Source organism: Rhodnius prolixus, unplaced genomic scaffold (assembly GCF_049639745.1).
Source record: "Rhodnius prolixus isolate KJV_2025 unplaced genomic scaffold, Rpr scaffold_7, whole genome shotgun sequence".
NCBI lineage: Eukaryota > Metazoa > Arthropoda > Insecta > Hemiptera > Reduviidae > Rhodnius > Rhodnius prolixus.
Window position 1 is genome coordinate 15,212,938 of NW_027411582.1, and position 17,720 is coordinate 15,230,657.

At 31.8% G+C, this 17,720-nt stretch overlaps 1 protein-coding gene across 3 annotated transcripts in view; it reads left to right on the forward strand.

Annotated features, from left to right (window-relative positions):
* Nucleotides 1-17,720, forward strand: part of LOC141447057 (large neutral amino acids transporter small subunit 2) — a 51,119-nt gene that overhangs the window by 10,457 nt on the left and 22,942 nt on the right. For 2 of the 3 annotated variants that reach the window (XM_074114231.1, XM_074114233.1), the window contains exons 2-4: nucleotides 1,176-1,242; nucleotides 14,689-14,935; nucleotides 16,151-16,397. In XM_074114231.1, the coding sequence (XP_073970332.1) occupies nucleotides 14,690-14,935; nucleotides 16,151-16,397 (493 nt within the window). In that variant the 5' untranslated portion in view covers nucleotides 1,176-1,242; nucleotide 14,689. Of the gene's footprint in view, nucleotides 1-1,015; nucleotides 1,036-1,175; nucleotides 1,243-14,688; nucleotides 14,936-16,150; nucleotides 16,398-17,720 lie in introns of those variants that run through there. The other variant, XM_074114232.1, reaches the window with a different exon arrangement.

Sequence of the window (17,720 nt, forward strand, 5' to 3'; positions counted from 1 at the left end):
GAACCTTATATAAAATCTCTGTGCAGCAAGCATCAAGCGCAAGGATCTCACTAAATTAAAATAATAAATTAATATAGAAAAATCTGTATTAAAATATTTGAAATTTGAATTTCAGTTTTTCATTATATGTTTTGAAATTTTACTTACTGTGTTTTGTTAACTATTTCAGAGTGATTTCTTCCTAGAACCTATCATTTATGTTTCTTAAGTGAACGAATCAATTTTTTAACGTTAAAAATTATATATGTTACATGGGGGGGCATAAAAATTTTATAAAGGTTAAGGTGGGGCATGACACAAAAAAGGTTGGGAAACACTGCCGTAGAGTCTTTTGATATTTTTTAAAAAATTGTCAATTAGTTTCGATTTACTGTAGCAGATCAGGGAAGGGATTAGCATCGTTACTGTTTACAATAAAACCAAATTTTAATGATCCTAAGAAAATAGATTTGAAGTGTCCAAATATATGGATATTAATAAAAAAAATTATTGGCCACTTGAAGGAAGTTAATGATAATTGCTAAGAGAATCCTTGAAATAATTGAAAAGATAAGTCAATCTTATTACATTCCCGTAAAAATGCATAAAATAAAAATAAAAATTAATAAAAATATAGTCCTCTTTTCTTCAATCAGATTGCCTTTCGCAATCAGTTTAATCAAATTGATCAACAATCTGTAGTATTTATAAGCAAAAAAAAATAAGGTACTTAAATTGAAATCCACATTATGCCATACATTAATTGTTCTGATCTGATGTTACTTTTTATCTAATGTTTTCGCTAAATTATACGATATGTCGAAATTTTCATTATCAGTTCAAAATCACCTTCTTCTTTTTTTATTGTTATCAGTTATAGCGTGATTTTTATTTGACTTAAAAAGTAATTATTACCCATTTCTATTAAATGATTTGATTTAGTGCAGTGCTTTTTTTTGGAGAAGTGAAAGTTTTCTTTTAATTTTGCTGTTTACCAGAAAATGTTTTTTCATTTTTTCAGTTTTCTTTCTCCTAAAATTGACCAATTTTTTAAAGGTTTTTTTTTTTTTGGTAATGAAATACGTCACCTATTTTTTTTGTATAGTTTTTAACAATTACAATCTTTTCATTTTTTTGCTCTTTTTTATTATTGTTACGATAGCAGATAATATTTTATATTTTATTATTATTTGCAGATAAGATGATGTGACGGAGAAGTGTCCGTTTTCTATATATTGAGGGAGCCTACACATAGACTATAAGGTGAGTGTCTATTCATTTTTAATTTCTATTTCTGGCCGTGTTTTTAGTTTCGAAATTAGTTTATTTATTGAAAGTCTACGTTCAATTCTGATCAGTATTTTAGGGAGCTTTAAGTACTGCGTCCGAATTGCAACACATTCAAAAGAATTATAGTTAATTAAAATTATTAAATTTTTAGCTTTTATTTTGATCTTACACAATACGGTAATGTCTTACTTCAAAATCTAAAACGTTCTGTCAATATCATTTTATTAACAAAATTAACTGAATTGACTATTAAATTTTTTTAATCCGTACACACAGAAAGTTTGTATGATAGAATGTGACAGATTTTTGTGAAGAACTACTAATTGAAAGAAGTCTTTAATAAAAGATTAATTAAATAAAGATCTGATGATTCACCTACAATTTTTGTTATTATTTATTTATTTATATATCTAATTTTAACCAAAATTCACTTTTGAGGTTCCTAATGATTCTGGATCAACAAAGATTTTATCTGCATCTTTTGTTCTTAAAAAATTCTTTCTATCTTCGGATTTTAATTGTATCTTTCATTAGAACAGTAGTTCAAGAGATGGGCTAGTAAGCTTAATGAAACTAAGTCGCAAAACATCACCTCCACTCTTCGTCGCATTACTCTTCCGCCCGTCATCTATAACCTAACACCTCTACCAGTAGTGAACGTTGCCGGCTACCTTGAGCTTTACTTAGACCGAAGACTTTCTTGGAACCCCCCACACTAGACTTAAAAGAACACAGAACTAAACAGACACTATCCACTACTTAAAAGACTCTTAGACGATAGATCAAAACTCTCTCTGGACAACAAAAAGACTGATTTATTCTTCTATTTTGAAACCCATCTGGGTGTATGGAATAGAGCTGTGGGGTTCAAACAAACTCTCTAATCTCCAAAGGATTCAATCTCTTCAATCTAAAATACTTCGAACTATTGTAAAGGATCCATTTTATGTCTCCCAACCTGAACTATACACACTGACCTTAACATTCCTTTTGTCATCCAAGTTGCTGAAAACACGATACAGAAAACTCCATTTCAACCTGCAATCTCATATAAATCTTCTAGCTCAAAATATTTCTTCTAGAACTCTTCCTGATAACCCGTATAAGACGCCTTACGAGACAGTGGCCTCGTGATCTCCTCTCAAGTGAAGAGAGTGACTAACCATCTAATGTTTTGGAGTGTTGCCACTGGGGTAACTTTTCCACTCGGCTTTACTTAGACCGAACAGTTTTTTGGAACCCCCCACACTAGACTTAAAAGAACACAGAACTAAACAGACACTATCAACTACTTAAAAGACTCTTAGACGATAGATCAAAACTCTCTCTAGACAACAAAAAGACTGATTTATACTTCTATTTTGAAACCCATCTGGGCGTATGGAATAGAGCTGTGGGGTTCAATCTATCTCTTCAATCTAAAATACTTCGAACTATTGTACACGCTCCATTTTATGTCTCCAACCTGACTATACACACTGACCTTAACATTCCTTTTGTCACACAAGTTGCTGAAAACAAGATACAAAAAACTCCACTTCAGCCTGCAATCTCAGTATAAATCCTCTAGCTCAAAAATCTTTCTTCTAGTACACTTCCTGATAACCCGGACAGGACGTCTTAAAAGACAGTGGCCTCGTGATCTCCTCTCCAGTGAAGAGAATGACTAACCATCTAATATTTGGGAGTGTTACCACTGCGGTAACTTCTCCACTCGTTACCTTACCATTTGTTACTCGGTTATCACTGTTACTTATAGCGCTAACGCGATGATTGTATCTTAAGAAATTGGTGCTACAGTTTTGAGTAGAAAGTTTTAAATTCTATTTTCTTAAAGTTTTTATCAAATGTGACTTCATTACGGTATATTAGTAACTCTTTGCCCTATTAGAAAGTGTAGTTGAGTAATAAAGGGCATTGACAGGGTCAGAAAATTTCATTGGTATCATTAATTGCATTGGGTTCCTTCTTCTTCAATTAAACACGTAAATATGGGTTAAAAAAATTGTAATAAAGGTAGGAGAAAACTGCAAGGTATTTCTGTAATCGCATAATTTATTGTTTGTATTTCTCTTTCATTTTAAATATATTTTTATCAAATTTTAAATTTCTATATTAAAATAAAAAAACTTATATCGGGCCTCATTAACATTGTTAATAGAGTTATAGTTTGTTGAAAATAATGCAGAGATTTCCGGGATCACTTATTATCGCGTTTTGATTGCAAATTCATTAAGGAAACTAAGGGTGATTGCTGTTTTATCTTTTTCACTTTTTTTGCGTTAAAAAAAAGTTTTAGTCACGTGCTACAATGAAGAATGCCAGACCATCTCCATAAATGTAGAATAAATATTGACCCAAACTGTCTCGTTTTTTCCACTTGTTACTTCGCCTTAGGTCAATGGAAAAATTGTGCTCTTCATGAAATTTATTAAAACTACTTTCTTGGTATGAAGTTTTTAGATTCAACAAAAAAGTTTTTTTTTTTTTCTGAAATTGAATAATTAAACTACCCTTAGTTTGTTTTATCTTTTTTGCTGAAACTAAGACTCAATTACTGAAGATTTTACCAAAGTTTCGGTTTCATTGTTTTGCCAGCTTACCGAGTAGATGATAAAATCAAGGACTATGTTTTCCTTGGAAAGCTGACAAATTTATTAATGTTATAAAAGTAAACAACATGCTAGGACATTACTTTATCATGTTGGAAACGGCTTAAACTTCAAATATTTTGACAACGTTGCATTTCACTAACGGTACTTCAAACTAATCTTTGCATAGATGACTGTACACCTTAATATCATAGAAAATATTTATACATATTTTTTAGAATATTTGTTTTCTTAATTCCTACTCAGGACTTATTGCAAGTAAAAAAAAGAAGCACAATTCAGGCAGACAACTTCTAAACTCTCGCTTATTTTATTTTGTACATAATCTAAAATCCCTGGTCAGTTATGGATCCTTCCTAACTAGGTCTCCACCCTCTTTAATGAACTAAGTGTTCCCAATCTAGTTGCAAATCAATATAGAAAATTCCACACCAGTCTGATCTTCTTCCCTTGACAACAACCTCCCCTTTGGCTATAACCCTAGTAATCTAGACGCTTATATGCTACAGCCGCTGATCAGATTAGAGACGCGTGTTCTTAAGTATACATAGCTTATACTTAAATATTGTTAAATATTACTTACACAGGGTAAGAGAAATATTCCAATAATGTAAATATTTAAATTATCTATATAATTGAGATTGCAGTTAGGTCAATACAATATTTCATTAAATATCAGTAACAATAAGTATATAATCAATCCAAAACTTTTCTGTTAATTTTATGATTTGAAAGTGTATGAAGATTTAATAGATATATTGTTTATCTGTTCAGCATTCTACTCAATTAGACAGAAGTATTTAGAAAGATGTTTTGACTTTGACAATAGCAGTAATAGAATGTCGTGTCTTTTCAAGTAATTGTATAATTAATTATACAATAAATATTTTAACTTCACCAGTTAGCTTAAAGAATTGTATAAACTGGCTCATTATCGCCCTTCTTTACTTGAACTGGTAAAGAAGCTGATTCTTTTAATATCTTCAAACTCCGCTAGCAAATTATCTACTCAGTAGAATTCAGATATAGAAATTATTCAATTTACGAATAATAGTACTTTAATTATTCTCTATTACAAAATTTATCGCAAATCTTCATTTTAGTTATAAATAACTAAAATCTTTGGAGGAGAAGAGCTACCTTTTATGGAGCAACAGTTAAGATATAACTCACATTTGATTATTTTATTGCAATTATGAAATTCACAACAAGCTATTACAAAAAAAAGGTGATAAAATACTTGTACTTTACGACCGCTGATATTTTATCATAACGAGTCAATGTTAAAGTAACGGTCAAATTGATTATGTTTTTGCTAATTCTAATGAGTGATAGTCGGTGATGATATTTAGCAAGCTAAACTTCCATAAATGATAACATGACGTGAAATGAATTTCATCGTGATTTCAGCTTCACATATTTTTACAACAATATATCAGCGGTAATGAAGGTAAGTACGAGGGTCGTTTGAAAAGTCCGTGCAAAAATAAAAACTACTTAATTTTTTGGGGTAAACCTTTTTTATTTTTCAACATAGTCTCGTTTTAGGCTTATACACTTCGTCCAACGCTGCTCTAGTTTGTTGATCCCTTCCGAATAATAGGATTTGTCCAAGTCTGAAAAATAGCCATTCGTTTCTGCAATCACCTCCTCGTTTGAATAAAATCTTTTTCCCGCCAGCCATTTCTTCATATTGGGGAACAAATAGTAGTCCGAGAGAGCCAAGTTCTGGAGAATAGGGGGGAGGTGAAACGAGTTGGAACCCTATTTCCATTAATTTTGCGACCACAACTGCTGAGGATTGAGCTGGTGCGTTGTCGTGATGGAAAAGGACTTTTTTTGTGGGCCAATCGTGGGCGTTTTTCTTGCAGCTCGGTTTTCAAACAGTCCAATAACGATGAATAATATGCACTGTAATAGTTTTACCCTTTTCCAGATAGTCGATGAGGATTATTCCTTGCGAATCCCAAAAGGCAGTCGCCATAATCTTTCCGGCCGAAGGAACGGTCTTCGCCTTTTTTGGCGCAGATTCCCCTTTGGTAACCCATTGTTTAGATTGTTCTTTGGTCTCAGGAGTGTAGTGATGTATCCATGTTTCATCCACAGTGACGAAACGACGCTTAAAGTCCTGCGGATTCTTCTGGGACAGCTGCAAACCGTCCTTGCAACACTTCACACGATTTCGTTTTTGGTCAAGCGTGAGCAATCGCGGCACCCATCTTGCGGATAGCTTTGTCATGAAAAAATGCTGATGCAAAATATTATGTACCCGTTCATTCGAGATGCCCACAGCACTAGCAATCTCACGCACCTTCACTCTTCTGTCATCCATCACCATATCATGGATTTTATCAATGATTTCTGGAGTAGTAACCTCAACAGGGCGTCCAGAACGTTCAAGCGTCACTTGTGCCCATATGGCCACTCCGAAAATTTTGAAACCACTTATAAACTGTTCTAATCGAAGGTGCAGAGTCACCATAATGTTTATCAAACTTCTCTTTAGTCTCCTGAGGCGTTTTGCCTTTCATAAAGTAGTGTTTAATCAACACACGAAATTCTTTTTCGTCCATTTTTTTGAAAATCACTCGACTTCCTCGATTCAAACGAATGCCAAACACAAAGAAATAGACCGATCTGGCTGAAACTTGGTGTGTGTTCTTCCAAGAGATGCTACTAACTAAATATAACCTTGATACGCGCCAGTGGTGCTATCTCTCTGACTTTGCACGGACTTTTCAAACGACCCTCGTAATATCATTTTGTGAACCAAGTAAGCGGTTATTTGGACATCTCTTATTCAAAACAATTTGTTGCGTTTTAGGATAAAAGAGCGACTACATTCTGTGTTTGAAGGCAGGATAATGTTTCTGAGGAGAATACTGATTCTCATGAGAATCTAGAACTATTAATTGCTGATTTATCCTACGTAGCAATCTTTTATTTCTTTCTTAAATTTGGACCAGTTCTTGATTTCCATCCATATTCAGATGTGATTCATCAGTTTGGTGCACATAATAAGTTGACTTATTCTTGCTTTGTTTCTTTCTGCATGCTACTTCGCGTATAGTACGATCATTAGTCTTAACAGTGTTCAGGGGAGGATGTTAAGCTAGTGGTTATGGGCGTGGCTTCGTGAGTGGGAGATCCCCCGTTCGAATCTAGACTGTAGCTACTTTGTATTTGTTACAGAAAAAAAAAAAAAAACGTTAATAGTAAAGTTTGAAATTGGGTGAGTTTCATTAAAGATATGCTTTACTCTATAGGGACAGAGAATGTCTGGGAGCTACAGAGTGTTGAATTTCTATTTTGTAACCTGAAAAATCTCAACTCTAAATTTTATAACAACTGTTTATCTAAAGACGTTAGAGATGTACTCAATTCTTCATTTAATACTAATTATAGATTGATATGTCCTATGGTCAATGGCAAGTCATATGTTAATCTCAAGTGTAATATTTCAAAAATCAGACTGATAGCTCAGATTAGGGTAGTCAGTACTAAGTATCCTAGGATTTTTCAGAAAGGAATAAACCATGTATTTGACCATGAAAGGGTTAGTTTTACTTGTGCTGAAAGAAAAAGAGACAATATCAATCACTTCATGCTGGAATGTTCTTTCTATAATTCACTAAGGAAAAGATTGTTAAATAGGTTACATAAGCTCCAATAACACTGAGGTTTACACTAACCTACTTGATATTGACAGCAAAGAAAAATTAAACAGTTTGTTCCATTTCATTTCTGGTACTTTAGAAGAGAGGTATAGATTTGTAAGAATTGTATTTAACAGCTGTAAAGGGATTCCGCCGCCGAATAATAATTAAACTCCTATCAGAATCAAATTTGTTATTTTTTGTAAATATATCAGTTTTCATTATTTTTCTTTGTTTTTCAAGAAATAATTGTAACGAGGGGTGATTTTGATTTTGTATTTCATACTTTTACATACTTTTATAATTGTTATTACTAGCAGAGGCCAAACTCTTGCTATAGAAATGTATCATTTCTTACAAGCAATAAAACAAATAAAAGTAGTAAAGTTTGAATTTCGCTCTCATGTAGGACATCAATAGGTAATTGTACGTTAAGCCTCGCCTTGTAAAAGAAGCTATTACTTTAAGTTTTCCCTTAAAATTCTGAATGGAAAATGCTCTAACACTAAACGCCAACTAAGCTGGACTTAACGGTGTTGCTGGTGCTATTCAGATGTCCATAGCAGAGATCCACTAGCTAGGTATCTACAAGCTAGCTTCTGGAACACCCGGCTTTATAACAGTATGAAGTTAAAGATTGATTTTCTGTTGAAGAAGAGAGAAGAAAGTTTTTTTTTAAAATGAAGTTTACTTTGTCCACACTGATGGCACTAAAAGAAGTCTTGGAATTGATAAAATATTACGTAGCCACTGTATTGGCCTTCTTAGGACTATTTTAAAGAGGCTTTCGGGAATAATGAATTTAAAGTTCATGGTTTTAGATATCCCCATACACACTGATGATATTACACCAATATGAATGTGGGTAATAAGTGCTAGCCTTCAATTGGTAAGTGTCTTTTTTTTCTGCCTTATTTGTAAAAATATGTAAACTGTTTATTACCTTATTGACTCGTAAAAACAAACATTAATTTTCTCTCACATAAAACGCTTACAGAAAAGAGAAAAAGTGTTAGTGAAGTCGTTTTGTGAGAAAGAAATAAGAAAAGAAAGTTAGTGAAAATGGAAAATAAGGAAGGTAACGTTTGGCTTTTCTTGTGAAAACTAATTCACCAACAATTTCACACAAGAACAAAACTTTTTCTGACTTCAGTAAGAGCTAGTAACAAATATAACAAAATTAATGCTTAACTTACTTATTGTATACTCCTTAAATCACAATAACCTACTTCGATTTGGACACAGTCCAGTGAATATTGAGTTTTCTTACATCGCCAATGCAATTTATGCAAAAGATTAATCATTAGGATTGAAGACTGCATTAATCCAGTTGGCTTTTTCCAATGTAAAAGTTTACAATCAGTAAACTTAACGTAAAAGTTTTAATTCCATTCTAGGTTTTCCTTTTTCTTTTTTCTCTTTTAATTAGAAGGTAATGTTTAGAGTTGTAGATATAGTGTAGATATAATATCTACAGTTGTAGATTTAGGAACCATATACTTTGCTAAACCGAAGTAGTTGCATCTCCAATTACGAGCAGCAAGCTGTAAAGTTAATGAAAGTTTTTGTATAAACATATATCTTTCAACTGGGTGTCTCTACGTTAGAATTTGTCTTCATACTGTAGGTGCACTAGACGTTTGGAAAAGGCAGGATGCGAATGTTTTGAACGCTAGCTTTAATAGTCTGGTATGCAAGATATAGTATAACCATTGGCGATGTCTGGATGTGGATTAAACTCACGTTTTATTTATTTTTTTTTTTTTATATAGAAATATTGGTAACTTTGGTGAAGGTGAGTATTATTTAAACAATTGTGTGGACATGAAAGTTGTTACAGATTGTACTGTCAACTTAGGCTTTCCAGTGGGCAAGTTCCCCCACTTTTTATATAAATAGGGGCAAAGTACAAATTGCACTCGGAAAATTATTGCGCCCAACTTGTTTCGATAATATCTCGGATGATTTTGTCACATTTTATTGTTCATTTTTCCTTTTTACAAAGGACCTTAGAGCAAAGTATTTACAGTCTTATCTGCGCGGTAGTTCTGAGGATCTTGACTCGCTCTTATCATACAGCTCTGCCGATGATGCGAATAAATTGTATAACCTTTATTACTTTATGGTATCCGCACTTGAGAAGAGAACTCGATTGACTCATCATCTGAAACTGATAAGCTAATTTAATTTAGAACATTATTCCCCATTGCTCTCGATTTTTTCTTTATTTATATACATTACTCTAATCCTAAGTATTTATTAAGACTTGTAAGAATGTATTTTGTAGAGAGAATTTGTCTGATTTGTTAGGTTAACCTAGCAAATTAATACAATTTAAAATTCTAAATTTCACTTATTCTTAATTTTGACATTCTGTGCTGTCTTGTTCTGTTCTTCTTATACTTGCTTTTGTTTTGTTTTGTACACATAAAATGTGCTTCATTATTCTTTATTTCTATATTCACTATTATTTGAATGAATGTATTTTGTACTCAATTATATATCCAACTCTTTTTGTACGGGCTAGAAGCCTAAACAAAAATAAGAATAAATAATTAAAATAAATGAGTCTTTGTAATTCAGTTGAAAAATGCATATTAATGACTGTAATCAAATGAAATGTCATTGTTTTAAAGAATTGTATTAACTAGAAAATGTATCTTTACCGCAAGGGTTTTTAAGTTTTTGTTTTATTGCTTTACTGTGTAAACTTGTTTTAGTCATTTCAATTTAGCATAAAAATTATTTCAGAAGCTGAAAGGTTTGCTGTTAAAAGAGAGCAATTTAAATGATTATAACTTTTGTTACTACAATTTATGTCAAATGGATTAAAAATAATTAAAAAAAAAAAAAGTATATATATTATATTTTCTATGTCTTAATAGATAATTTCTATTTTATTATTGTTTATGACCTAATAAAATTAGTAACTAATAAGATATTGTTGTAGTCAGCAAAACTGTTGAAATATTTCAGTTTCGTAATGACAACAGGAAATACATGTCCGAGGTTCAGTAACTCTAGATGCAGTACCTTTGCCAATGCCAATAATTACACGCTTGTCCCATTATTACTTAAGTTAGTTGTTCTTTTTTTTTTATATATATAGTTTTCACATTGTTATAATAGAAAATAATTTGGGAAGATCAAATTTTTTGTTTCTTTGTTCGTAAACTGTTGACTACAAGTGATTGGTGGTCAATTTTTGTAATGATTTCTTGATATCAGATTTACGTATTATTTGTGAAATGAATTAAAAAATATATTTTTCTTAATCTATCAAAAAAAGTACAGACTGGCTCTTTATTTTCAGTACTACAATACATCTTTGAGGGTCTCTATCCGCTTGGCCGACGTGGTATCTTTACAATTTGTAGTTTTTGGGCGCATCTTCTTGAGATATGACATTTTCTTAGCAATGAATATCTCGGAACGGAGACACCACTTTTTACTTAATGGATTTTCTCACTTTTTCATGATGCTTCTGAAATATTCTCAAAAGATTTTCTTAGATCAAATGATATTGGCAACTCATTGCTTCAAAAAACTCTACTACTTTAAATTTAAAAAATATATATGTATATACAGGGTGTTGATTTTAAGACGGCTCAAATGCATTTCATGCTTAAACGGTTAATCTGAGCAAAAAAATGGTAGAGGAAAAATTTGTTGCCCGTCGCCTCTAGTTTCAAATAATTTATTGGTATTTATCAAATAATACACTTTACTCAACTTGTGAAGCAAGTACTGTGCCTTCAAAGGTGCCTCCTCAGATACAGAGAGCAGTTGATAATCTCCTCGCTAACCTGGCTTGCGAGCCAGTGGAGGCACCGTACATGCTGCACAAGCTGCATAAAGTTCATTATTTGATAAATTAAGGAATAAGTTTGATCCTTTACATGAAAGATATTGATCACTTAAATATGTGGCAGGAGGTTTCCAATTTTTTTGGTAATTAAACGCAACTCTCCCAAAATTACCAAATAATTATTAAACCTTCTTGTTTGTAACAGATGTAAAATTAATTTTTAGCCATTTTGTGTATGCTTGAGAACATCTAAAGCTCTTAACATTTGATTTTTCTTAGAAAAATCACTCGGAAAACGACTTATTTCCCAATATAAAGAAAAATATTAGCTTTACTGCCTTGGCAATATTTTTAGCAGAAAGGGGATGAAAAAATACATAAAAATGACCTATCCGTGCTCTTCTTTCTCTTTGATAACAAGTTAAAAAAATTGAAATATGATTAAAAATACCCAGATTTTGAAATGGCTTAGCACCTTTAATTTAAAGATATCGAATTGCGGTTTCCGGTTTCTTTCATAACTTTTTATACTCTTTAAAACCGTGTATATGAAAAGGGGGGTCAACCGCAAACCCTCACTTTTGGTCGCGCGTCAGCCGCGTATGCGGGCAGCAATCTAAAATCAAGTCGCATATTCTGAAACTAGATGTGACGGGCAACAAATTTTTCCTCTACTATTTTTTGCTCAAATTAAACGTTTAAGCATGAAATGCATTTGAGTCGTCTTAAAATGAATACACTGTATATTTTAAGAGCAGTTTTGGGGAAAAGATGATTGCGTTTTGTTTTTTTTAAGTTCTGTTGCAGGCAATTTTCTTTTTCATCATCACTTAATATTGTTTTATTGCATGAATTTTACCACACCAGATTTTTAATGTTTAAACAAACATCATGTCTCTCCTAACTCTAACTGATGGCTTGCACACTATTGCCCATTCAATTGAAGGTTAAATGAAATACAAAAGCATACAGTAAGTACTGATGTAAATGTTGGAAAAATTTCATCAGCCTCTGATTGTAAATGCAATTATTAATTTTAAAATCAGTTTACCTCATGAATCACTCATATAAACATTAGAAATGAATTCAGGTGTAAAATATTGGAGAAATTCAGGTTTAATGATGTGATTATCTAAAGTTGATCTATTATTACACTCGCCTAGTTTCGTTACTATCATAAAGAAGGGTAATATGTAATTATAAACTTGCTACAAATATTTTGGACATCCTACTTCTGTCGTAAACAAAAAAGAAATATTGCAAGTATTTATTTTTTGATCTTATAACATCTATTTAATATTTCTTTTTCTTGATGGGTCAAGTTGAAGAAACATTTTGTGTGATGCATTCAAAATTTTCCCTTTTCTCGTACTATATTTCTCATAATTGTAAGAGACAAATTTTCTTCATATTTTATCAGAATTTTAGCAATATACTCGTATATATTATTTCTAATAACATTAGTAGCTAGTAAAATCGTAGAATACAGAGCACGTTAGCTGGGAGCCCAAATACTTTATTACCCACAAATCCTACTAAACTTCATTATTACGGAAAATTTTCAATTAAAACTGTTAGTATAAGTAGTAAATTTATTTTCGAGATAATTTAGCAAAATTGTGAAAAAGAACCTTCAAGAAATGTGCACTTTCCGTTACTCCCATTTTCATTCTAACACGAAATTTTAACAGTTCATTTCAATCTTTTTGATATTGTATAAGTGATAAATCCATGGATTAAACTTATATTTCCTTTTCCAGGGAAGCCTTCATAGAACTGCCTTAAAATAGATTTTTCCTGTGAAAATGTTTTTTATAAAAAGTTATAATGTACTTGTATAATATAATATAACTTATAAAAAGTTATAATGTACTTGTAGTTACTAACTACAAAGACCTGCAAAGCTAATATTCATTGTGGTACTGAGTTCGATTCCCGGTCTTGGCCTTGGATTTTATTTAATGGTTAAATGAGAAATATGTTAGTAAAGTACGTTTGCTAGTCGCCTCCGACCACGCCACCTAGTAAATGGTAGTTGGACGTTAAGCCCTGCCTGAAATGATAGGCGATTACTACTAGTAGTTACTAACTACAAAGAGTATTTGGGAAATATAACTTAAAAATGTGCCGTTTTTCTACTGAAAAGAACATGGCTCCATTCGTCGCTACCCTGACAGAGGAGTCATTCTACGCACACTTATTGGAGCTTGTCCGTTGCATTTAATTGCATCTTTACATTCTCCTTGTTTATAACTTTAAGATTAACACTGTCAAATAAATCTTTACCCTTACATTGTTGTTCATAGTTTTTGGTGTCTGATTCATTAATCCTAAAACAAAAGAAAGGTTATTGCCGATTTCAGTCATAATTTGTTTGCCCAAGCCTTCGACCTTGGACAGAGGCACACAGACCTTTGCTGTTAAAAATGTAAAAAAAATATTATAATTGCTAATAAACCCTGAAGATGACCTAGTTTCTTGGTTCAAAGCTTTACAAAAAATTATTACTGAAATCAGCAATAATCTCTCTTTCATTTTTCCCAAATTTGGCAAATTAACTTGAATTAAATAGTAATAAATCTTCGGCGGTTTCAGCGCGTTTTCTTGCACAGTGTCAGGCAAGAGAACTAATGGATTACTAATATTCATACAGCACAACTGGAGGAACATAATCTTTGTTAAAAACTACTTTAAAAAATGCTCTAAACTATTTTATTATAGTATGAACAGTATAAACGTGGTTTAATCTTCTTTCATTGACATTGACCTACAAACTTTAACAATGCCTTACAGCTAAACGATCCATCATAAACAGAATTTAGATTCTACAATTGAAAATTCATCATCTTAACTCACTTTTGTGTGTTCGAACACATTTCAAAATTCCATGTTTATTTGAACTTACTAAATCTTGATACAAAATGAATTCCTAGTAAAAAATGTTCTTACATCACAATCCAATTGCAGCAGATCTTGTCACAATCAAGCTTCATCTGCTTAAAACCCTTGAAGAAGGCTGAGCGGTCATTGGCCCAGCTGGTTAATTTAAGATGAGCGTTCAAGCTACTCACTTAACGTCCCCAAATACCGAAATTTTGGATCGTGTTTAGGGTAAAAACGTATAATTCTAAAGTGAGAAAGTATTCAATTGAAAATAATACTTTGGCGTCTTTCACGTGGGCTTTAAGCCAGTTGTTAGAACTGAACAAGAAATTTTTTAAGATTTAAAAGAGCTTATTCTATTTCATTTAAGGTTTGCGTAAAACCTGAAATATTTATTTTACTACATTGAAACTAATTAATATTTTACTTACTATAGTATTTTGTTTTACTTATGTTCCAGAATGTCAGTAAGGAAATCCAGCCGAGACAAAAGCGACGAGGCCAGCCTGCCATTGGCCCAAGATGCGGTCGATGGTGGTGGTGAAGTGAAATTAAAAGCGAAAATGAGCTTAGTTAATGGTATAACGGTTATTGTTGGAAGTATAATTGGTTCTGGAATTTTCGTATCACCAACTGGTGTCCTTAGGGAGACTGGCTCAGTGAATGTAGCGTTGATTGTGTGGCTCTCCTCAGGGGTTTTTTCTATGGTAAGTCCTCCCATATAAGCATACATCAATTTCGGTAGTTAAGGACTTCAAACAGGATAATTCTAAAATGAAGCTGGTAGATCTAATAACGTTTATGAGAATCACTATCCATAAATTTAGGGCCATAGATTTCTAATTTACACGTAAAATAATAATGGATAAATGGAAAAAATGTGATGCGGAAGGTAATAAAACAATTTTCCATTGATCAATGTAAAAATACATATTCTACGTAAATTCATTTTTATTTTTTATTAATACATTTAAAATCAATTATTTTGTCGTTGCCTCGATAAAATATATTAACACTAAATTAATGATTCGGTACGTGTAGGAGCATTAATAATTTCTTTATTCTCATATTAATTAATTCTATGATTTCTTGATTTATTTTTCAGTCAAATGAATAAGCAATCAATCTATATAATTGATTTTCCTAAAAGGATAGATTTACTGAGTCATATCTATTTATAAGCAACTAATTCTATTATAAACTAAGTAATAGAATTTAATGTTATTAATAAAATCGAGTCAAGTGTAATTTTATTTAATGAATAACTAGTGAACATTATGTTAAGCTTCGGTTATTTTTAATCTAATTTGTTTTCGCTACACTCTGGTGGAAAATTGATAATACTGTACAAAACACAACATAGCTTATGTCCAATTTTACGAAGTTAATGTATTTCACTAAAAATATCTATTTTTATCTGAGTTCAAAAAAAATGGTTTTTAGAAAAATATCTTTAAAAAAAAATGGCACCTACCCATAACTTGGGAAAACAAAATTAATTCATCCGAGAAATATCACTTTTCAGTGTGAATTTTATACATTTTTTTGAGACCATGTCTAAATTGCTGCTATAATTGCCCCTAAACTTGGTAAATTTATTAAATTCATGTAGAATATTGAACGTATCTTATCCTCCTAACATACGTTATGAAGATGTACTTGCTTTGGCTTCAAACCATCTTAATTGTTTATCCAAAAAAGCTTCACCTAAAATTGAAACAAGTATGAACAATTAGAATCTGAATTATTTTTACAGAGTATTTATTCAAATAGTTTATAAACTTGAAATACGATCATATTTTTATTGTTCATCATATAAATAGTATTTAAATAAATAATAAATAACTTAATGTGACTACCATTAAAATCCCAAACCTTTTATTTTCATTTTTTTTGTCATTTCTTTACCACCCTCTTTACAGGTTGGTGCTTATTGTTATGCAGAATTAGGATGTATGATATCAAAATCAGGTGCCGATTATGCTTACATTATGGAAACGTTTGGGCCATTTTTAGCTTTTATTAGACTCTGGGTTGAATGTATGATTGTTCGACCATGTTCACAAGCGATTGTCGCTTTAACATTTGCTGTTTACGTGCTGAAACCTTTCTATCCTGATTGTGACCCACCAGATTCTGCGGAAAGGATGTTAGCTGTTACTTGTATATGTAAGTATATTTTTTTATTATTATTTGAACTATATTTAATCTTTATTTTATTATTTTTTAAGTTTACTTTAAAAACAAGCTTTTAGCTTTCAAAATAAAGCAACTCCATGCTGGTAATTTAATTTTCCTTGTTAAACGATTTGTTTTTTTTCTTAGCGCGTTGTTCTAGGATATCATAATGTCCCCTCAGACGCCCTTAGCCAAGTAGCTTCCCGTGTTCAGTATTTCTTCTACCACTTCCCATTTCAACATCCTTCGTACCGTCTATTGAGTATGCACCCTTTTCTCATTTCTCAAATTACTCTTCCAGGGTTTTCTGGCAATTCTTTCAACAGATTTCTCTGTCCTTGATATGACCTAGCTAAAATAACTCTGGAGTAGATACATAGCCTTGGGAGATGGTCTGTCGCTGTAGACGAATATTAATTCTAATGTAGGGTTGCCAACTCTATAAAGTTCCAAAAAAAGGACACCCAAAAAATATTAGGTACATTCAGGGCCGTCGATAGGATTTTGGGGCAAGGGAATATACAGGGTGTTCAGCATAAGACTACCGTTACTTCGAGAGGCGATTCTGGGCATCATTTGCAACAGAAAATTCCATATAAACTATGGCTCGTTTCGGCTCCGTTTTATAGATATTTTTAATTTTATGTTTTTTCAAGGTATTACTACTTTTTAGCAAACATTTGTCTATATTTCTCAAACTATTAAAGCTATAGCAATTTCAATAATCTCATTAGAAAGAAGGTTAAATTTTCCTTCTAAGTAAGTTAATTTATATTTCAAAATAATAATATTAAGTATTTCACTTTGTGGACCAAACATAAGAAATAGCAAGTTTATATTTTTTTCCAAAAACTTTGACTTCATTTTTCTCAAAAATATTATATAAGTTTAAAACGTGCACTATTCATGAAAAACATCTAGATACAATCACCTCTCGAAAGGTATACAATGCATAGGGGTTATTTTAAAAATTGATGGAGAAATCTGTGATTAATTGCAAAAAAGTAGGCCTCAAAACAGCGTCGGCACTATGAAAGGAATTCACCTACCATAAGAACATAATTAATCAGAATCACCAAATCCAGTACCATTTTTTTGCATTTTGTTCATCGTTACATCAATAACCTGTTGACCTATTCAGTTCAGTTAGAACAGAAAAACAACACGCCAAATGAAGAAGTCTCGGAAGTCAGAACTTAAATCAAAAATACGATAAAATAAATTAGATTTGTGCGAATAATATCTGAAAAAAAAACAAAAGGCGTCCTTTCCTAAATTTAAGAAAGGGCAAGAACAACCAGGTGTTAAAAAAGG